General features: G+C 39.7%; 3 protein-coding genes across 4 annotated transcripts in view; 1 reads left to right on the top strand and 2 right to left on the bottom strand.

Annotated features, from left to right (window-relative positions):
• GPBP1L1 (GC-rich promoter binding protein 1 like 1) overlaps positions 1 to 2540 on the bottom strand; it is a 61059-nt gene extending 58519 nt beyond the window's left edge. The window contains exon 1 of the mRNA XM_008699278.2: positions 2386 to 2540. The gene's annotated coding sequence lies outside the window, so the exon portion shown is untranslated. The remainder of the gene's footprint in view (positions 1 to 2385) is intronic.
• Positions 2541 to 5891: 3351 nt separating this feature from the next.
• On the top strand, positions 5892 to 9290 carry TMEM69 (transmembrane protein 69). The gene is made up of 2 exons (XM_008699274.2): positions 5892 to 6030; positions 8275 to 9290. Exons 1-2 carry the CDS (start codon positions 5989 to 5991, stop codon positions 8980 to 8982), a joined length of 750 nt encoding a protein of 249 aa, XP_008697496.1. The 5' UTR covers positions 5892 to 5988; the 3' UTR covers positions 8983 to 9290.
• LOC103670769 (intracisternal A particle-promoted polypeptide) overlaps positions 5969 to 22647 on the bottom strand; it is a 42300-nt gene continuing 25621 nt past the window's right edge. The window contains exon 9 of one of the 2 annotated variants that reach the window (XM_040627351.1): positions 5969 to 6068. In XM_040627351.1, coding sequence (XP_040483285.1) covers positions 6015 to 6068 — 54 coding nt within the window. In that variant the 3' untranslated portion in view covers positions 5969 to 6014. Of the gene's footprint in view, positions 6069 to 11140; positions 13295 to 22647 lie in introns of those variants that run through there. The other variant, XM_040627350.1, reaches the window with a different exon arrangement.

Genomic DNA, 22647 nt, shown 5'->3' with positions numbered 1-22647 from the left:
AAAAAAAAAAAAAAAAAAAAAGAAATGACTTGGACAACTAGGTCTCAGCATACCAAATATTAAATTCCAGACAATGGCAACGATAGCCATATGTGAGGTAACATGACATCAATGTGCCACCTAGATTTCTCCTCCCATCCATTTGAAAAACCATAAACAACCCACAACAAAATTTACCTACTCCACGAAGTACTTTTTTAATAGGGATCCTTTAAAATTGTTGTGCCTCTCACCTTTCCAATGGTCTTATTTTCATAGTTAAAGACAGCACCCATAATGGTTAATGACTTAGAAACAGATTGCTTAGGTCCTTGCACATTAGTTATCACTGTTACTAAGTACATACAATTTAACCATAAAACAAAGATATGCAATCTGCTAAAGTATGATTCATAATTGTGCACTATATCTCTGAGAATTTAAAAATGAATTATAAGCAGAAATGTGTTCCAGATTCCTTATCATTCCGAACTTATTAAAATGGTTACATGGGCCTGCTTTTAAGCAGCCACTGATGAGAAAACTAGTGAGTTGCATTTATTCAAAATAAAAAGGCTTCCTAACATCAACCCCCTATTTCAAGAACTCTGATAAGATACTAACCAGAATCAGTTGAAAAATATTTGTATCAACATGTACAAACCATTTTGAATACCCAAGTTTATGGGTTCAGTAGGCAAATGGCAAATCATAAAGCAATGGACTTGTAATTTCTGTAGAGTACATCAAAATGTTTCTTATAAAATCACCAAAATACTTTAAGAACAAAAAAATCCCAGGGGAACAAAGATAAACTTTTGTGTTGAAAAATGTAGGAAGGTAAAGTGAAACTGGCTCCCTAGGGAAGATGACAGCTTATTATACTATTAATTCCCAAATTCTCATTCACAACTAGCATTTTATTGTTTTTATCTTTTAGACAGATTGCAACCTGAAACTGAAGCACCTTCTCAAATACTGAAGTTATCTGTTCTTGGTTTCCATTGTATGCCTTTGTGTTTTCAGTTAAACTTCTGAATCTAATGGTTAAAAAAAAAAAAAAAAAGAGTCAAACAAAAAGACAGCCTTTTGTTTGAGAGGGCACAACAACCAGGAGCTCCACATCTAAAGTTCGTTTTCACTTGTCTCACCATTCCAAAAAATGTCCTAAACTTAGGAGCACTTTGATTCCCTTTCAAGTATTACACAGAAAAGGCCAGAAGTCCGCCAAATTACGAATCTAAGTCTTTTGAAGACTACCAATCACTTTACTTTTGGATGAGATTTACAAAGAAATGTGTGACTTCTGTTACTAAACTAAAACATGAACCACCATTAACTTTTTTCCCTTGGAAAGCAATAAATATCAACGTTAAGAGAGTATTTCGACAAATATGACAAACCAACCTCAGAGTACAAAGCCGGGTGATAAAATTACCATCACAGCACAGTTTCAAAACTATAAGCAACCACCAAAAAAAAAAAAAAAAAAAAAAAAAAAAAAAAAAACCGCACCCACTCTTACGTAAACTTTTGGAGTAAGCAAACTTTTTTAGCCTCACCTTTGTTTTCACCTAAAAGAACTCTTCAAGACAAGACAGCAATTGCAAGAAAACCAAAATATCAAAAGATTCAGCTGTTGTCCTTGTAGGAGAAACAGCCAAAAATTTAAGACATTGTAACGTATTTAAGTTACCGAGGCTTGGGGCACTTCCCCAAGCTACAGCCATTTTAGATTCAGCCTTTCTTTTGAATTTCACGGGGGTGGAGAGAGGTAGATTTAAAACACAAAAAAATCCTCCTTAAAACTCTTCAAGATCGACCAGCTCTTTTTTCGGAGGAGGGAGGCAATACGTAGGTTCTGGATACCGACTAAATCTAAATCAAAGAAAACAAACACCTCGATACCAAGAACCTAAACGCTGAAGGTTAAAGCTCTTCTTTTCCCCTAAGATGCCCCACAGTTGACTTACAAGATTTTTTCCTCCTTAGATTTTCCTTCGTTGGGAAACAAAAGCCCCTGGCTCTAATTTAGGAAGGAAAGAAAAAAAAACCCGTAAACCAAGCCACTCAACCACCAACAAGCCGGAACGCCTGGAGAGGAGCCAGAGAGCCGCAGGTGAGCGTTCCGACCCGAAGACCAAAGTTGAAGTAGGAGCGCTCGGGCAAAGCCGCGGCGACACTCGACTGCCAAGCTCCTCGTGCGGGGGGAGGTGCCCTATCCGAACCACAGGACCGCTGGCCCCTCGGCTTATCTCCCCAACCCCGGGCCGACCCACACCAACCACCTGTGTGAGAGCCTTCTTCAACTAGTTTCAACAGCCGGTTTGTTGGGCACCGGGCGGAGCCCCGCGCCGGAACGACTCAAGATCCCCTGCCGCTCCATTGTCCGGAACCCCCACTTACCCGGCAGCAGTGGGGCCACAGCTAGGGACCAGACGCAGCGTCTGAGGGCGCGTCCCCAGCTTCCTGATCCCGCAGAGGTGGAGAGCCCACAACCATAACAAAGCTCTTCCCAAAATGGCTGCCCGGCCCACACGGCCCTGGAGGGGCGGGGGGGAGGAGCGACGACCAGCCCGGCCCCCCCCCGACCCCGCCTCACACACGCCCACCCACTCGCACCGCCCACAGGAGCGCAAGCGCAGGAGCCCTGTTCGGGTGACCCTGCTGGCGCCCCACGCCGCCAACGTTCCGCCGCGTGAATGGCAGTTATTCCCTGCGCGGTCCCCAACCCCCCTCACCGCGGCTCGAGGCAATGCGTGATTGCCCCCACCCCTCTGCAGGCTTGAGTGCTCTTCCTTTCCTCGCGCCGCCTCAGAGGGGGCGACCAGCCGAGTTTGGAAACCCCCTTCTTATTCCCCGGCCCAACACAGGGTTTGGATGCGTGTGAATGAGTGGGTGGGTGTGTATGTGTGTACCGTTTTCCCCGCCCCTTCACCCTCCCGTACCCCACTTCTGGGCATGCTCGCGTCCCCAAACTACCCGTACAAGTACTAGCAAACCGGTTTCGTAGGATCGTGTTTTCCGACCCTTCCCACCTTCCGCTCCTTCCTTCCTTCACGTGCGCGCATCGTTAAGACTCCAGCCCCCAGCGGGCCACACCGCCGTGCTCTGGAGGCCTGCGCGGCTGGGCCCGACGCGCTACCCACTGGGAGTGGTAGTTCCGCCCGACGGCTGGCGTCACGCCCCTGGCCCAGCGCAAGGCGGATTTTAGTCCGAGCCTGCTTCTATGCCGGGGCGGAGAAGCTGCTTCTCTGACCCAAAGTCTCATTGGGTATCGCACTACTAGAAGGGGCGGCGCTGCCATGACAGACAGAGAAGGAAATAAAAGTGAAAGCCTATCGCGATTAGAAGCGGTTACTATTACGAAGAATTCGCAATGGGCCCATTCTGCACGGGGACGCTAAGCCATATAATGGCCGACGACCATGAAGCTACATTACCCAGAATCCGGAGGAATGGAGGAACTGGCCAGCGTGAGCCCTTGCAGCTCTGATTTCAGAAGGACGCTCAAATTGCCTGGTGGTGTGTCCTTTGAAAGACTATGAAATGGAGGCCCAAAGAAGAAAAGAGACTTGTCCAAGGTCACAGAGCCGACAAATAAAAGTCAAAGCAGAAGATGACAGAAGGAATGATCTAACCGGATCAACCCTAAGCCCAAGGCTCTTACTACCACACTTAGAACGGAAGCGAAAATCCTGCCCTTTGTGCTCTTTATTTGTTAATGGAGTTTCCAGGTCCAAGCAAAGAGAATAGAAGTAAAAACAGTTTTTTCTTAGTGTTAGTAGTTCAGGACCTTAACACAGAGTAAGATGTGCCCCCATCGATCCTGGAAACCCTGTTATGAGTTCCAGAGATGGCAAGCAATTTGGCAAAGTCACACTTGGGGTAGACTCCAAATCTCTCCTACCTTCCTACAACACCAACACTCTTGAGATTGTTTCAGTAGTTGTGCTCTACCTTCCCGAACTCTGAGGGCCAGATTCTGCTGGCTGAGAAACCTGGAAGAGAGAGGCAGACCATTCAGGGACCCTACAGACTTCAAAAGCCGGCTTCCAGAATTAAGATTTAAAAGAATGACCCAAGATGGAAAGCCCGGAATGGGAACCAGTCAGCGCTGGTCAAGTCCCCACCCGGACTCTTTTTTCTGTTCTCAGGAAATGGGGGGACTGCCAAACCCCACCTGCCGGAAGTGCCTTTTCGGGAGTACCTGGCGGATCTTGCGACTCAGCTTTTCAACTCCCGGTTCGACACTGGCAAGTATACTTACATATATAACAGCAGGGCTGCTGCCATAGTGTGCAAATTGGGAGGGGGTGGGCACCAAGGATTGAAAGTAAAAGCCGCGGGGAATGCCAGGCAGTTTCCCGAGGACCGTTGGGTTCTCACAGCGCGCCCTTTTCTCAAAAGTCCGCTCTGAGGCTTGCAGTTTGCAACTCTTTCTTCTGCGCCAGTGGCAATATGGGGGGTTTTCACCTAAATTGAGCGGATTAATCCTTAGGTCTTTGCCCTTCATTTCCTCACCAGTCGCCGTCTCCAGAAGATAGGCTGTCACTCTTTCCACTTAACACCCATGAGTTGGAAAGCACATGGTCACAGTGCGTAGAGGGTTCCAAATGTGAAGAGAGCGTTGAGATTTTTAAGTGGGGTGGTCTGGAAAGCCCTTACGCAGGTGCTTTTGACCAACAGTGAGTGTGTGGATCCTGCAGATTTGTGTGTTTGGAAGTCAGGAGGTGGATGTAAGGTGCCATCTAAGATGTACTCAGAGGTCCAGGATGACTTACCTCCCTACGTCTTTATGTTATAAAATGAAAAGATTGGTATACAGGATTTCTTTACCCGGCCCTAAGAGCTGTGACCTAGAAAGCAGTTCATTAAAATATTTAATTAGGTAGCAAATGTGGGTTTTGGATCTTTTAGACACTTCATTCTCCTGGTTAAGAATGAAACTCATCTAAGACAGATGTAGATTCATATTCTCAACCACTTACTGTCTGCTTACCTTCGAGTTCTTAACCATTTCCTCTTGTGTAAGGTGGGAATATAGCTATTATTTTTTGAATACTTACTTTGTATCAGGGACAGTTTGCAGCTCTTTATATATATTAATTCATTTAATTTTTACAATGACCCTATGTAGTTATTTTAATTATTTCAGAAGTGAGTGAACTGCAACATAACAAAGTTAAATATGTTGTGCAAAATCACATACCTAATAAGTGTTGGAGCCAAGATCCCAACACAAATTGTTTGACTTCAAAATCTTCACTCTAACCTAACAGGCTATACGTCTCTCAGCACCAAGTTGATGAGGTTATTGTGTTGAATGAGTTAATGCTGGGGCACCTCGCTGGCTCAGTCGGAGTGTGTGACTCTTGATGTTGGGGTTATGAGTTCAAGCCCCACTTTGTGGGTAGAGATAACTTAAAAATAATATCTTAAAAACAAACAAATGAGTTAATGCATATAAAACACATAGTTACAGTGCTTGGTTCACAGCTAAATTGTATTAATTGCTACCATCATTATTTTGAGCTGTAAACACCTAAGCCCCCAAATAGATAACTAACGTGAAAAAAAGAGAACAGAGAAGCTATAACCTTCAGTTTTAAAGATGAGAAAACTACACTTCAAGGAAGCAATTTACCCAAGGTCACACAGCTGGGGAAGTGTTTGTAAAATACAGATCTTCTGTCTCTGTGCAATACTTCTGTTACACCAAAGAGCAAAAGCTAAAAGAATGGTTCAGAGAAGAAAAGGATTATTTGCTTAATGTATTACTGATTTCCGGAAAACATTAATGATTGTTTTCAAAGGAAAGTGTGTTATATGGAAAACATTCTTGAGTTCCTACTTAAAAAAATTATGCATAAAATGAAGAAAATTAAGTGACATCTTGTTTTATACACAGCAACATGCTTCTGATTCAGCTCTTCCACTTAGCTATAAAAATGCATTAATCAGAACTGCCTGGCATCTTCCTGAGCAAGACTTTCACTAGGACCCAGTATGCTTCATTTCATCCAGAAGTTTTCTCAGGCATCTTCAAAGGTTGGTTTATTCAGCAAATACTTTCTGGCACTGCTTTGCTGGGGCAATAGCAATGAAAAAAAAGACAAATCCTTATCCTCTTATGTTTACGTAATAGGGGAAAGGGTGGGTAAAATACAAATAAGTAAAATATTTAATACTGCAAGTGGTAAGTTCTCTGGAGAACTATAAAGCAGGGAAGGGGAATAGGGAATATCAACAATAAATTTAGGATTGCACTTTAAAATAGAGGGGTCAGGGGCACCTGGGCTCAGTCAGTTAAGCATCTGCCTTCAGCTGGGGCCCTGATCTCAGGGCCCTGGGATCTAGCCCAACGTGGGGCTCCCTGCTCAGAAGGGAGTCTGCGTTCTCCTCTGTGTCCCTCCCCCACCACTCATGCGCTCGCTCTCTCTCTCTCTCTCTCTCTCAAATAAATAAAATCTTAAAAAAAAAAAAAAAATAGAGGGGCCAGGGGTGCTGACTCTTGATCTCAGGGTAGTAAGTTCAGGCCTCATGTTGGGTGTAGAGAGATCTTAAAAAAAATAGGGGCGCCTTGGTAGCTCAGTTGGTTAAGCATCTGACTCTTGATTTCGGCTCGGGTCATGATCGCAGGGTCCTGGGATCGAGCCACGCATTGGACTCCACACTCGTGGGGAGTCTTCTTGAGGATTCTCTCCCTCTGCCCCTCCCCCCCAATAAACGAATCTATTAAAAAAAAAAAATAGAGAGGTAAGAAGAGAGGGAATCGGCCATGCAAGTAGCTCAGGGAAGAACATTCCAAACAAAAGGAAGAAAAGGCCCCAGGATGGAAGCATTCCTAGCATTTTAAGGAGTCACCAAGATTCTTAAATAACGATTTCATTTTTCTTTCCTTTAGTGCTTTTTGAGTTACTGTTCATCTATTAACTAGTTGAAGTCTGGAATCTGCTCACTAAAGCACAATCAGCAGGAAAGGTTATTACTTTGGCCATGTACCATGAAAGTCACTGGGGAGGTTTTTTTCTTTTGTTTTGTTTTTTAAGGCAAGGAAAAAATTACTGGCCTGGCTCTCAAGTATACTGAGACAGACAAACAAATGATTTTTTTTTTTTTAAGATTTTATTTATTTGAGAGAGAGCGAGCGAGCACGCACAAGCAGGGGGAGTGGGAGAGGGAGAAGCAGGCTCCCTGCTGAGCAGGGAGCCCAATGTGGGGCTCGATCCCAGGACCATGGGATCATGACCTGAGCCGAAGGCAGATGCTTAACCCACAGAGCCACCAGGTGCCCTGACAAACACATGATTTAAATTCACTGTGAGAATTATGATGGGAGTGTGCATAAGGTACTTATAGGAGTATTAATTCAGACTGGGGAGAGCTTCACACTGAATTTTGAAAGATAGGTTCCCTAGATAGAAAAGTAGTATGTTAGGGGGTGCCTGGGTGGCCAGTTGGTTAAGGGTCTGACTCATGATTTCAGCTCAGGTGTTGATCTCAGGGTCGTGGGATCAGGCTCTGCACTGGGCGTGGAGCCTGCTTGAGATTCTCTCTCTCCCTCTCCCTTTGCCCCTCCCAACTCCCCATCTCAAAAAAGAAAAGAAAAAAAAAGTAGTATGTTAGAATTCTAGGCAAAGACATATAGGAAGGAACGGAGCTATGGAAAGTATTCGGTGTCTCTAAAGGTAAATTAGAAAGTAGATTACTTTCTGGGGCGCCTCGGTGGCGCAGTCGTTAAGCGTCTGCCTTCGGCTCAGGGCGTGATCCCGACGTTGCGGGATCGAGCCCCACATCAGGCTCCTCCGCTAGAAGCCTGCTTCTTCCTCTCCCACTCCCCCTACTTGTGTTCACTCTTGCTGGCTGGCTGTCTCTGTCAAATAAATAAATAAAAATCTAAAAAGAAAAAAAGTAGATTACTTTCTCTATATAAAACATCATTCCCACAGTACTTAAATGCTGCTTCTTTTACAAGTTATAAATAGAAGAGACAGTTTAAATGCCAGATACTACAGATGTAGTCTTTACTGGTTCTTTCAGATATTCCTTTCATGGGGTAAGATTAGTGGTGGGCCAAAATACATCACTAGATTTCTTTTCAGTAGTTTCTTTTGCATGTTGTATGGCTGTTTGCTAGCATTAACAGCACCCTACTGTAGTCCAACCTTTCTGTAAAGCTTGATGTACTAATAGAAAGCAGATGGTTTGTTTTTATATTGTTTCAGTTTGGGATTCTCTAAGGCGTGGTTATTTAAAAATCTGTTTTGTCTCTTGGTTTTGTTTTCTCTATAGATGCTGAAGTACCCTTTCCCAGTCCGACTGGGAGCCAGCAGAATAGAAACACTTTCTCTCAAGACATGTCACCAGCAGAACTTTGCCCCTTTGTTTCCAAGGCCTTGGTTTTTCTCTTCATTTCCAGTGTATATGAGGAAGACACAATACTATCATACTTCCCCATGCAGCTTTAAGAAGCAGAAGCAAGAAGTACTTCCAGCCAAACCATCAAGCACCATTACTTACCTGCTTGACAGCCCAAAGCCAGCATTATACATAACTCTGGCAGGACTAATGCCCTTTGTTGCTCCACCACTGGTCATGGTGATGACAAAGACATATATCCCCTTATTAGCTTTTACTCAGATGGCTTATGGAGCCAGTTTCCTATCTTTCTTGGGAGGGATCAGATGGGGTTTTGCTCTGCCAGAAGGTAGTACAGCCAAACCAGACTTCCTCAATTTAGCTAATAGTACAGCTCCTCTTGTGTTTTCATGGTTTGCCTTCCTTATTTCTGAAAGACTCAGTGAAGCTATAGTCACAGTAATAATAGGTTTGGGGATAACATTACACGTTGAACTTTTTCTCTTGCCACATTATCCCAATTGGTTCAAAGCTCTTAAGATAGTAGTCACTTTAGTGGCCTTGTTTTCATTTATAATCACTTTACTAGTTAAAGATATTTATCCAGAGAAGGGACCCAAGAGACCTGGTCAAGTAGAATAAGCTTGAAACTACTCTGTAGATGACGTCAGCATTTTGGCTGTAAGCCTTGGAAGATTGTGTTTTGGCATCATCTTTTTCTACTTCTCCTGTTTAACAGCTTTTTCCTCCTTCAATGGTTATTTATTCTTCACAGATTTTTTTTTCATTTCTAGAAATCTTTATTTCATAGGAATTACTTGACAACAGTTTAAAAATCCCTAACAAGTCATTTTCACTTTAGATTACAGTTTTTAGTCTTTATGAATTATACATTTTAATGGTTTACTTGTTTTGAAGAATATAAAATAATAAAAATGAAAATCCCTTTTTGTTAGAGCCTTATGATCATTGAAAAAAGACAGGCACATTCTCCCACAAGAGGAAAACTTTGTATCCATTAGTGTCTGAAAATAATAGATGGTTCCAGTATGCAGTTTTCATTGCAATTGCCCTGGGAATTGCATTTCCAAGCTCATTTCATCTGGTATAATCTAGTTACATGAGCTGAAAGGATCTGTGGCTCTAAAGTCAGTAGGCAGCAGTGTCAAGAGGGGAAGCCATGTTCAAAGAAAAGCTGAACACATTTTCCAGTTTTTATAGACACAACTTAACTCCATCTCCAAATAACACCAGCTAGTCAAAAAATTTTAAAAGAATAAAATCACTAGTATATATAAATTAGGAAAAGTCAAGCTAGAGCCATCTTGATGTTCTAACAAGTGGGGCTTATCTAGTTTTACACATTAACTCAGAGAAGCTTTTTTAAAACAAGCAAAAGCAACACCTTAGAATCTAACTTGAAAACTTGGTCTCTTGAGATTCTTAGTCTTATAAAAAAGGAAAAACATTTTAAATGGCATAAGAATATAAATCAGTAAATGGTATCACCTGGTATATGTTATCTTTATATAATATAGGTATTCAAATATTAGTTAACTAACTTGAATTTCATAAGCGGAATTGTGTGTTGAAGTCCCTGTCTCAGTATCTCAGAATGTGCCCTTATTTGGAGACAGGTCTTTACAGAGGTTATAGTGCTAAAATGAGATCCTAGGGGTAGGCTGTAATGTAATATTACTGGTATTCTTTTTTTTTTTTTTTTAAGATTTTATTTATTTATTTGACAGAGATAGAGACAGCCAGCGAGAGAGGGAACACAAGCAGGGGGAGTGGGAGAGGAAGAAGCAGGCTCCTAGCGGAGGAGCCTGATGTGGGGCTCGATCCCAGGACGCCAGGATCACGCCCTGAGCCGAAGGTAGACGCTTAACGACTGCGCCACCCAGGCGCCCCATATTACTGGTATTCTTATAACAAGGGAAAACTTAGAGATAAACGTGCATACAGGGAAAATGCCATGTGTACATGAAAGTAGCCATCTACATTCCAAGGACAGAAACCTGGAATAGATGCCTTCCTTTTAGGACTCAGAAGGAACCAACTGCCAACATCTTGATTTTGGACTTCCAGCTTCCAAAACTGTGAGACAATAAATTCCATTTAAATTTCTGTGGTATTTTGTTACAGCAGCCCTAGCTGCTGAACAACAGCAGAGAGCTAGACCTTGTTCTGAGCATTGAGAAGCTTACCAATGAAAGCCCATAGCTGAAACCACCACACAATCCTTCTTTATTAATGGAAAGACTAGTTACCACAGCCTGATATTGAAGGAAGGAAAACTTATCCTCTTCAGAAGATCTTTCCCAATTCTACTCATAGTGTTTTGGTGAGTAAACTTCTTTGCTTCTAAATTGCATGAGAACTATACTAAGTTAAAACTAATCTTATCTCAAATTCATCATCTTTCAGAATAGGGGCAAGTAACTTTTAAGCTAATTGCCCAATTTCACTACACAAATGCAGGTAAATGCACTTTGCAAGTGAATTACAGTGTATGATTCTTAAAAAAAAAAAAACAAACCACCCTGATTTTAAAGTACATCTGACTTTAAGTACATTGGATGGATGTTTATAAGTATATTAGACTGTCAAATATTTTGGACGAAGATCACATTAATAGCTGCTCAGAAAACAGATTTAAATGTAAGAACTAAATGTGCTAGTCCCTAAAAGTAAAACTAAACAGTAAAAAAAACTCGAGCAATCCTATTCACAGTTGGGTAATCTAGGAACATTGCTAATAAACTAAGTTAGTAGGTAATACAAGGAAAAGCAAAAAGCAAAAATCAACAAACTTTATTAGTACATTATTTTTAAAACCATGTCATTACCTAGAAAATAACATAATATGCATTTTTACAATTTCTATTTACAGAGATTGTCTGGGCCCATTAAGCCCAAACACAGATTGTCTTGACGTGTTTCTGCCGCAGCAGTACAAAATGCCTCTCTTCACAGTGCCATTTCAGGTTGGCACCAGGCAATAATGAGAATTAAATTATAGAAGTATTTTGTAAATCTCTTTTGAACCAGAATGCAGGTTCTCTGTAGAGAAATATTAAAGGCACACAAATTGGAGTTTAAATAATCTACAAATTATCTGTCATTCCTTGACATTTTATAGATCCCAACCAGGCACCTATGACCCTTCAGACTTTTAGGATACCCCAAAGAAAGGGACACAGAGCTTTCTGTCTATACCACATAAGCTTTTCTTAATGCATGCATATGGTTAAGTTATGAAAGTATCATTGTGGGCCAATCCAAATATTTTGGATATGAGTGCTACCTGAGTCTTTAATGCTTACCAACAAAGATTTTCTATCTAAATAAGCTGCTGATGCCTGTAATAATACACTGAAGGACTTTAAGAGAGAAAAGGCGGAAATCAGGGGTGCCTTGCTGGCTCTTTATCTCAGGGTTGCGGGTTCAAGCCTTACACTGGGTGTAGAGATTGTTTAAAAATAAAATCTTTAAAAAAAAAAAAAAGGAAAAGGGGCAATTAGGAATATACAAATCAAATCCTGGAATCACTAGGTAAACCTAAATGTATGTAAGACCTTTAATATGTATGGCTCCGAGTGACTGGCAGAAATAACTGAAAGTGATGATGTACACAAAGAATGTTCCTCTCAGAACTAGACAGAGAACAATTCTTTAGAATGTTTCTCGGGGAAAAACGAAAAGTTTTGAGAAGCAGTTTTGGATCAGAGGCCTTTCAACAAAACACTTTTGTCAATGTCTGTAAAAAGCTTCATAGGTACTTAACAATTGTACCTTCTCCAAACCACGCAGCAGGCTTGGTACTAAAGTTCACACTTCGGATTGCCCAAGTACAAGTAAGCTTCACAAAGCTTGACAGTCTAATAAAATTCCCTCTTCCCAAAGCCAAGCAGATATTTTTGATAACTATTTAGAAAACAGGAAAGAAATTTAATAGGTACATATCTTCCACTGGGCTCTGTCACCCATTATATCATCCAATTGCACTAAAGGACTGTCACTAAGAACCTCCTAGTAATTCCTCACTTGCATTTTCAGCATTAAGACAATAAACATTAAGTGAGCAAAAGCTTTTTTAATCCTGTTATCAACAGGCAAAAACTTATCTATCTATATAAACATCTATGGAGATAGCTAGATATTTCCCACATGTCCCTCCCAGTATATCTGCTGCCAATAAAAAGTGTGGGGCTAGTGAAAATTCCTGGCATCAAATAAAAGCAGCGAGTTGTTTCACTGGCTTTTCTCTGTAGGTTCAACTGTGGCCATGGAAAATTGTGCCACAGATTGAATCATGAATGTACAGACATCTTTAAACTGTCTCACTGATATTCTTACATCACATAAGGGTCATGTTACAGCGTGGCTTACACTGGAGAAGCAGCTAATGGGGCTATTTGCCAAGAAGCTTATAGCAAATCATTTTTACAACTAGGACTCTACCCCTAAGAGTAGACTTCTAGAGCACAAACAGCATTCCTATTGGTAAGCTTAGCAAATTTGTGTGAGTTCTTTATTAATTTAGGATATATTTCATATCTCTCCTTACTCAAATTCTTAGAAAAATCATTCTTTAATCATTTACCTACCAAATACATGGAAAACTCAATAGAATCAGAGGGTCCTATCATCAAATACATGTGTAATTTGCAAAGGGTCAGATCCTATATTTTCAAAATGTTTCTTGTGCTCCCTTATGCTTTATATTTCACAGTACAGCAACACCTCCTTCACAACGACTAGTGATCATGTTACCAATTTCTGTCCATGTATCTGAATGAGGGTTATAAACTTCAACAGAGTCCAAGGTACCTGGGGCCAAGAAATCATGGCTGGAAGATCGACCTCCAGAAACATACAGAAGCCCATTGACTGCCACAACACACATGCCTGCTCTAGGCACTTTCATTGAGGCAACTTCAACCCACTTTTCCTGGTTAAGAGGGAAAACAAAAACAGGAAATATTAGCAGAATTATAAAATGACAATAGAGAAAACTGCTGAGAAATCAGATATTCTAGTTCTTTTTACATATTTAAATTTCAAACTCAGAAGTCCAGTCAAATAAATATATACAGGACATTTTCAAATGAACTTTTGAGCAGGTATAGACAAAGTAGTGAATTTAGAGGAAAACAACTGAAAACCACGTCTGTGATTAACTATAAATCATGATCAGGAGATAATCTAGAAATCCTATATAGGAAGGCATTCTGTGAAACTAGTTCTATGGAGTACACGTAGGTAATGCACACGCACACAACACAAACCCACAAAGCTCCAAGAGAAAAAAGCTTAGACACAGAAGGGCTTTTAAAAGGCTTTAATATGCTAATGACCCTTATAAATCTCCAAGAGAATGATATTGCTATCACACTCACCCGAGTTATTGACCATGGAATCTTTTTTCAAAGACCATCTAGTGGAGTTAATAATTTGCAAAACATATTTTCAGAAAGGTAGCATAGACCAGGGGTTGGAAACTATAGCCTACTTTAGTAAGAATGATCTTTCCAGGTTTTTAAGGTTATTTTATAAAACAAGAATATTTCAACAAACGGTGCTGGGAAAACTGGACAGCTACATGCAAAAGAATGAAACTGGACTACTTTCTTATGCCATATACAAAAATAAGCTAAAACTGGATCGAGGATCTAAATGTGAGACCTGATATCATAAAAATCTAGAAGAGAGCACAGGCAGCAATTTCTCTGACATTGGCTGTAGCAACAATTTTCTAGATATGTCTCCTGAGGCAAGAAAAAAATAAAATTAAAAATAAACTATTGGGATTACATCAAAATAAAAAGCTTTTGCACAGCAAAGAAAACAACTGAACTAAAAGACAACCTACCAAATGGGAGAAGATATTTGCAAATGACATATCTGATAAAAGGGTTGGTATCCTGAATATAAAGTACTGACTGTTAACAACTCAATACCAAAATCATCATCATCATCATCACCCAATTAAAAACTGGGTAGAAGACATGAACAGACATTTCTTCAAGGAAAATATACAGATGGCCAACAGACGCACGAAAAGATGCTCAACATCACCCATCATCAGGGAAATGCAAATCAAAACTACAATGAGCTATCACCTCACACCTGTCAGAATGGCTAAAATCAACAACACAAGATGGGGGACCTGGCTAGGTCAGTTGGTCAGGCATGTGACTCTTGATCTTGGGGTCATGAATTCGAGCCCCACATGGGGTGTAGAGATTACTAAAAAAAATAAAAACACACGAAACAAGAGTTGGTGAGGATGTGGAGAAAAGGGACCCCTTGTGCACTGTTAGTGGGAATGCAAACTGGTGCAGCCACTGGGGAAAACAATACGAAGTTTCCTCAAAAAGTTAAAAATAGAACTACACTACAATGGAAGGCACTACTGGGTATTTACCCCCAAAATACGAAAACACTAATTCAAAGGGATACATGCACCCCTATGTTTATTTCAGCATTACTTACAATAGCCAAATTATGGAAGCAGCTCCCGTGTCCACTGACTGATGAATGGATAAAGAATAGTGTGTGTGTGTGCATACACAATGGAATATAATACACCATTAAAAAAGAATGAAATCTTGCCATTTGTAACAACAGGGATGGAATTAGAAAGTATAATTCTAACCGAGATAAGTCAGTCAGAGAAAGACAAATACTGTCTGATTTCACTCACATGTGGTGTTTAAGAAACAAAACAAACAAGAAAATGAATGAAAAAACAGAGAGAGACAAACCAAGAAACAGATTCTTAACTATAGAGAACAAACTGATGGTTACCAAAGGGGAGATGGGAGGGAGGATAGGTGAAATAGGTGATGGGGATTAAAGAGTACTGTGTAATGTATAGAACTGGTGAATCACTATATTGTAAATTTGAAACTAATATAACACTGTATGTTAATAATACTGGAATTAAAATTTAAAAAAACTTAATAAAAATAAAAATTAATTGAAAAATAAAAAAAAACAAGAATAGATGAAGAGATTGTATGTAGCCTGCAGGCCTAAAATATTCTCTTTTTCTAAAAAAAATATTTATTCATTCATTTGAGAGAGTGTGTGGGAGGAGGAGCAGAGGGTGAGAGAGAGGGAGGGGGAAAGAATCTCATGCAGACTCAGTGCTGAACATGGAGTCCAGTGTGGGGCTCAATCTCACGACCCTAAGATCATGACTTGAGCTGCAACCAAGAGTCAGATGCTCAATGACTGAGCCACCCAGGCGCCCCTAACTATCTAACAAAAATTTGCTAACTCCTGGTATACACTGTTCCCTGTAGAAATTTCAATAAGCTGCTATAACCAAAATTATTCATAATGACCTCCTCCAGAGAAAATGTCTATACCCAGAAAACAGGAAGGCTAATAAAGGTCCTGAAAAATAATCAAGAGAAAAAAGAGCAAGTTACCAGGTAAGAAAAGAATCTGGAAATAAAGCATATGATGAACATAAAGGGTGAACACTGATTATTCATCAAAGCTAGAAAGTGAAATTTTTGAGGACGGGAACTTAATGAGCTTCACATCCCAGGACTCAGCATAGCACTAGCACATTATAGACTGTCAATGTAGAGTTGCTAATCTGAATTTAAATGAAATTCTGAGATACTAAAACCAGAGAAAATCCTTTAAAACTGAAGGACCTCTATTAAAAATTGAAGGCTATCAGATTATCTGAAATTACAGAATATATGAGAAAGTTGCATAGCTGAAAAAAACTCATGTTTTATTTATTTATTTGGCAAGAGAGAGAATACATGAGCAAGGGGAGCGGCAGAGGGAGAGAGAGAATCCCAAACAGGCTCTATGCCCAGCATGGTGCCCAATGCAGGGCTTGCTCTCATGACTCTGAGTTCATGACCTGAGCTGAAATCAAGAGTCAGACACTTCACTGAGCCACCCAGGCACCCCCCAAATACTCATATTTTATTTTATTTTTTTAAGATTTTATTTATTTGATAGGCAGCGAGGGAGGGAACACAAGCAGGGGGAGTGGGAAAGGGAGAAGCAGGCTTCCTGCTGAGTAGGGAGCCCGATGTGGGGCTCGATCCCAGAATGCTGGGATTATGACCTGAGCTGAAGGTAGAAGCTTAACGACTGAGCCACCCAGGTGCCCCCAAAATACTCATATTTTAAAAGAAAGAGATATTCACAAAAATATCTATAGCTGGTTTAATCTTAAAAAAAAAAAAAGAAGATGATGTGGTATCTATATACAAAGGAATACTACTCAGCCATCAAAAAAACGAAATCTTGGGGCACCTGGGTGGCTCAGTTATTAAGCGTCTGCCTTTGGTTCAGGTCATGGTCCCAGGGTCCTGGGGTCAAGCCCCGCATCAGGCTCCCTGCTAGGTGAGTCTGCTTCTCACTCTCCCTCTGTCTGCTGTTCCCCTTGCCGTGCTCTCTATCAAATAAATAAATAAAATCTTTAAAAAAAATTTTTTTAAATGAAATCTTGCCATTTGCAATGATGTGGATGGAACTAGAAGGTGTTTTGCTAAGTGAAGTAAGTCAATCAGAAAAGGCAATTATCATACGATCTCGCTGATATATGGAATTTACAAAACAAAACAGGATCATAGGGGATGAGAGGAAAAAATAAAACAAGACGAAATTAGAGAGGGAGATAAACTATAAGAGACTCTTAAGCATAGGAAACAAACTGAGGGTTGCTGGGGGGGTGAAGGGTAGAGGAATGGGGTAACTGAGTAATGGACATTAGGGAGGGCATGTGGTATAATGAGCACTGGGTATAAGACTGATGAATCACTGACCTCTACCTCTGAAACCAATAACACATTGTATGTTAATTGAATTTAAATAAAAATAAATAAATTTAAAAATTAAAAAAAAATCCATGTGAAACTTTTGACTCCCCAAAAACTTGACTACTAAAAGGCTACTGGGGTTTTGTTTTGTTTGCTTTTTTTTTTTTTTACAGAGGGGGAGAAAGGCTGAGAAGGGCAGAGGGAGAAAGAGAATCTTACGCAGGCTCCACACCCAGCATGGAGCCTCATGCTGTGGGGCTCGATCTCACAACCCTGAGATCATGACCTGAACCAAAATCAATGGATGCATACCTGAATGAGCCACCCAGGCACCCCATTAATAGCCCACTGTTGACCAAAAGCCTTACCAATAACATAGTCAATTAACACATATTTTGTATATATATTATATGCAATATTCTTACAATACAGTAAGCCAGAGAAAAGAAAATGTTATTAAGAAAATCATAAGGAAGAGAAGATACATTTACAGTACTATATTGTATTTATTGAAAAAAATCCATGGGTAAGTGGACCCATACAATTCAAGACCATGTTGTTCAAGGGGGAACTACAGGGAGAATAATAGGAGCCAAGTTTTTAACTAACAGAGAAGGTATTTACAAACATGGAAATGGGGAAGGCCTGAAAGAATCTGAGATATTGCACTGGAATTGGAGTTATCATTATAAACTTGTGGTTTTATAACATGTAAGACTCATATGTTACAAAAATACTTACAAATGAATATGTGTGTGAATACATACATGTATACAGGTACATGTATTCCTAGCTCTGTTTACTGAGAGTGCCTAGAAGCAGCAATATCCCAGTAGCCATGAGTAGTCTGAGTGCCTAGACCTTGGTTTCTAAATACTATCCTTCACTAAGAGGAACTGGAGCTTCTTAGAGAAATGGCTGATTCCAGGGCTAGAGCAGGGAAAGTACTAAATGAGCTTGAAATATTTTATTATGCTAGAAAGTAAAGACGTGCTCAATGAATGATGGGAACATGTCAAAATGACATAGGAAGGATTTCCACTTATAGCCAGGATAGAATAATTGTTACCAAAGCTGTCCTTCTGCCATAAAGACCTAGAAAAGTGGACAAAACCTATGAAACAAAAAAGTTCCCAGACAACAAACAATGAAAAACTGTGATCACTCAGAAACAGAAACAAAGAAGGTGAGCTTCATGGTCGTCCAGGCTTTCTGTCTGGTGGGGCTTTCTGAACACCCAGGGAAGGGGATTCCCAAGCACAGCATGTCAGTAATCTGATTTAGGAGGCAGAGATCAGAGTTTAGAGAGGTTGAAGCAGCCAAGATTTGCAAGCAAGACTGCCAGAGGTCCCCTTGTGTCTTTAGCTGAATGCCACTAATCCGTGCAATGCATAAAGTAAAACTGCATGAGAAACAGGCAAAGAACAACTCACAGGAGGATATGACATAACAAGAAGTATACATTTGGCCTCTGGCCCCAGTTCCTGACACAGAACTCCTAAATCCCTGGGAATTCCCTGGATGATAGACGTGTCCTTTGTTCTAATGAGGCAACTCTTGGTGGACTCCTTAAATAGCTTCAGAATGGGGGCTGGTTGCTAGAAAGACCAAGCCAGAATTAGAAGCTTGGAACTTTTAGCCCCACCCCCTATCATTGGGGAGGGGATAAGGGTTGGGGGTTGAATTAATAATCAATTATGCCTACATGATGAAGCCTCCATAAAAATCTCTACACTATGGTGTTCAGAGAGCTTCCAGGTTGGTGAACACATCAATGTGTCAGGAGGGTGTCACACCCCAAATTCTACAGAGACTTCTACACTCAAGACCCTTCTGAAACTTGCCCTATATACCTCTTTATCTGGCTATCCATTTGTATCCTTTATAATAGACCACTAATGGTACATACAGTGTTTCCCTGAGTTCTGTAAGCCATTAGAGCAAATTATTGAACCTGAGGAAAGGATTATGGCAACCCCCAATTTGTAGCCAAGTCAGACAAGTGTAAATAAGTCATGGTTAACCTGAGGACCCACTACTTGAAACTGGTGTGTAAAGTGAGGGGCAATAGTTTGAAACTGAGCTCTTAGCCTGTGGAATTGTTAGGGTCAGAAATGAATTTACTTGAGGGTACCTAGTTGGTGACCATACAGAACTGGAAAACAGCTTGGTATGGAAAACCCACACATTTGGTGTCAAAAGTATTGTGACTAGAGAAACTGTTTTCCATTATAGGAGTTGTAAGCTGAACAATTCCCAGAGCTCACGCAAAGCTGGATGACATTCTAGTTTTGACTAGCCAAAATAAAGACACCTTGCTGAACAGGTAGTAGGACATTCAGTGGAGACTCAAGAACGGTCATTCTTTATTTAGTAGGAGACCTAAAGGAAAGACTACTCTAGACCTTCCCTACAAAGCTTAAGAATATGTCTCAAAAGAATCAGTCTGATTTGCAAATAATTTAGCTAGTTACCAAAAGTAAACTCAATACTTCCTAAAAGAAGAAAACAAAATCCAAACACTCAGCAATATAATATTCACAGTGTCCACCATCCAATCAGAAGTTACTAGAAATGTGGAAAAGCAGGAAGCAGGTGACTCAAACAGGAAGAGAAAGTTCAACAGATACAGGTCCAAAAGTGATGGTGATAATGAAATCAGCAGACGAGGACTTAAAAACAGATATTATGGGGCGCCTGGGTGGCTCAGTCATTAAGCGTCTGCCTTCGGCTCAGGGCGTGATCGCAGGGTCCTGGGATCGAGCCCCGCATTGGGCTCCCTGCTCAATAAATAAATAAAATCTTAAAAAAAAACACCAAACCATCAGATATTATAAATATGTTCAAGGATCTAAAGGAAAACATGAACATGATGAGGAGAGAAATGAAGACATTAAAAACAACAACCAAAAAGATCTTTTAGACCTAAAAAATATAGTATCTGAAGTGAAAAATTCCTTAAATGTAATTAGATACCGCAAATTAGAAGTGAGACAATGTAGATTAATGAACTTGAAAACAGAGCAAGAAAAACCATCCAAACCGAAGCACAGAGAACAGAATTTTAGTTATGCAGGATGAATAAGTTCTAGAGATCTAATATACAACATAGTGACTATAGTTCATAATACTATACTGTATACTTGAAATTTGGTAAGAAAGCAACTCTCACCACACATGAAAAAAGGAAAAGAGAACCTGAAACTAATATAATACTGTATGTTTAACTACACTGGAATTTTTTTTAAATTAGAATGGCTAATAAAGACTTCAGTTAAATGGAGGAAAAAAAAAAGGAAAAGGAAACTGTAAGGTGATGAATATGTTAATTAGCTTGATTTGGTAATCATTTCACAATATATATCAAAACATCACATTATACACCTTAAATCTACACAATTTTTATCAAGTATACCTCTGTGAAGCTGTAAAACAAAAATGAACTAAAGCAGAGAGAGAAAAAAGATGGGGAAAAAATTAACAGAGCCCCAGTGACCTGTGGGACAATATTAAAGTGGTCCTACATGCATGTTACTGGAGTCTCAGAAAAAGAGCAGGAGAATATCTGAGGAAACATGGCTGAAAACACTCACTTTGATGGAAGCTATAATCCCACAGATTCAAGGAGTTCAATGGATTCCAAACAAGTTAAACACAAAACTCCAAAAAGACACACCATAATCAAATTACTGGAAACCCATGATAAAAAGAGAATTGTAAAAGCCTCCAAAGGAAAAAAGACACATTACATACAAGGGAACAAGGGTAAGAATGACTACTGACTTCCCATCAGAAATAGTGCAAGAAAATAATTAAACAGCACCTTTTTAGGTGGTGGGGAAAAAAAATTCTATACTCAATAAAATATCTTTCAAAAATGGAGGTGAAAAAAGTAGTTTCAGAAAATGACAGCTAAGAGAATAAATGCCAGCAGACTAGCACTAAAAGAAACAGTAAAGAAAGTTCTTCATGCTAAGAGAAAATGTTATGATATAGAAACTTAGTTCTACATAAAAGAATAGAACTAAGAATGATTAATATATGCATAATTGTAAAAGACTTTCACATTAAATTTTTATTTTAAATATAACTGACTGTTGGGGTGCCTGGGTGGCTCAGTTGGTTAAGCATCTGCCTTTGGCTCAGGCCATGATCCCAGGGTCCTGGGATAGGGCCCTGCATCAGGTTCCCTGCTCAGTGGGGAGCCTGCTTCTCCCTCTCCCCTCTGCCAGTCCCCCTGCTTGTGCTTCCTCTCTCTCTCTAGTTCACTCTCTCTCTCAAATAAATAAATAAATAAGTAAATAAATAAAGTAAAAAGAGAGAAAGCTAAAAATAAATAAGCAAATAAAAATGGTTTAAAATTAAAAAAAAAAGAGGGGCGCCTGGGTGACTCAGTCATTAAGCGTCTGCCTTCAGCTCAGGGCATGATCCTGGAGTCCTGGAATCAAGCCCTGCGTCAGGCTCCTCCGCTGGGAGCCTGCTTCTTCCTCTCCCACCCCCCTTGCTTGTGTTCCCTCTCTCTCTGGCTGTCTCTCTCTCTGTCATATGAATAAATAAAATCTTTAATTAAAAAATTAAATTAAATTAAAAAAAGAAAAAGAATAAGAAAGCAAAGTAATATATTATTTGAAGGTTGCCTTGATATATGTATAGTATAAATATATATAATACAAATACATAACGTAAACCCTACAGTAACCACTAAGAAAAAGGTGAAGAGTTATAGTTAATCGGATTATAAAAGAGATAAATGGAATACTAAAATAATCAACATAAAGACAGAAAAGAGGGAAAAAAGGATCAAAGAATGAATTGTACAAATAGAAAAACTGCAAAACAGGAATCTAAAAACCAACCATATCTGTAATTACATTACATATAAATAGCAAAAACTCTAAAGACTCCGTTTGAAAGTTGGAGATTGTCAAACTGGATAAAAAAAGAGACTACAACTTTATGTTATCTTACAAGAGGTGCAGCTTGTAAAGACGTCAATAGATTTAGAGTGGAAGGAAAGAAAACGATGTATACAAATGTAGCTTGGCTATATCAGTGGTCACATTAATATCAGACAAAGTAGACTTAGGAACAAAGAATATTACCAAAGATAAAGACAAATATTTTGTGACTATGAAAGGATCAATTCATCTAGAAGACAATAATCTCAACCTATACACACTTAATAACAGAGATTCAAAATATGTACAGGAAAGGAAAAATTCTTCCTTTACTTACTCTTAAGGCCTTCCAGCTGGACTAAGAATTAAATTTACACTAGATTAACAAAAAAAAGTTTTATTACTTGCACACAGAGGCCCAATAATGTAACTGAGACCTAAAGAAGTGACGAAGGTGGTTTTTATACTTTTTAGACAAAGACAATAAATCTGTGGGGAATTGACAGGACAAAGTAAAACTTTAGGAGCTTCAATTAATTAGGAATTCTAAAGAGAATTTGGGCTCTGATAATAAATTAGTAAAAAAGTAACAAGGGTTGTTTATACAT

The sequence above is a fragment of the Ursus maritimus genome, unplaced genomic scaffold (assembly GCF_017311325.1).
Source record: "Ursus maritimus isolate PB19 unplaced genomic scaffold, ASM1731132v1 scaffold_12, whole genome shotgun sequence".
Lineage (NCBI taxonomy): Eukaryota > Metazoa > Chordata > Mammalia > Carnivora > Ursidae > Ursus > Ursus maritimus.
The sequence above is the reverse complement of the archived record's forward strand: the minus strand, read 5'-3'. Positions and strand labels throughout refer to the sequence as shown.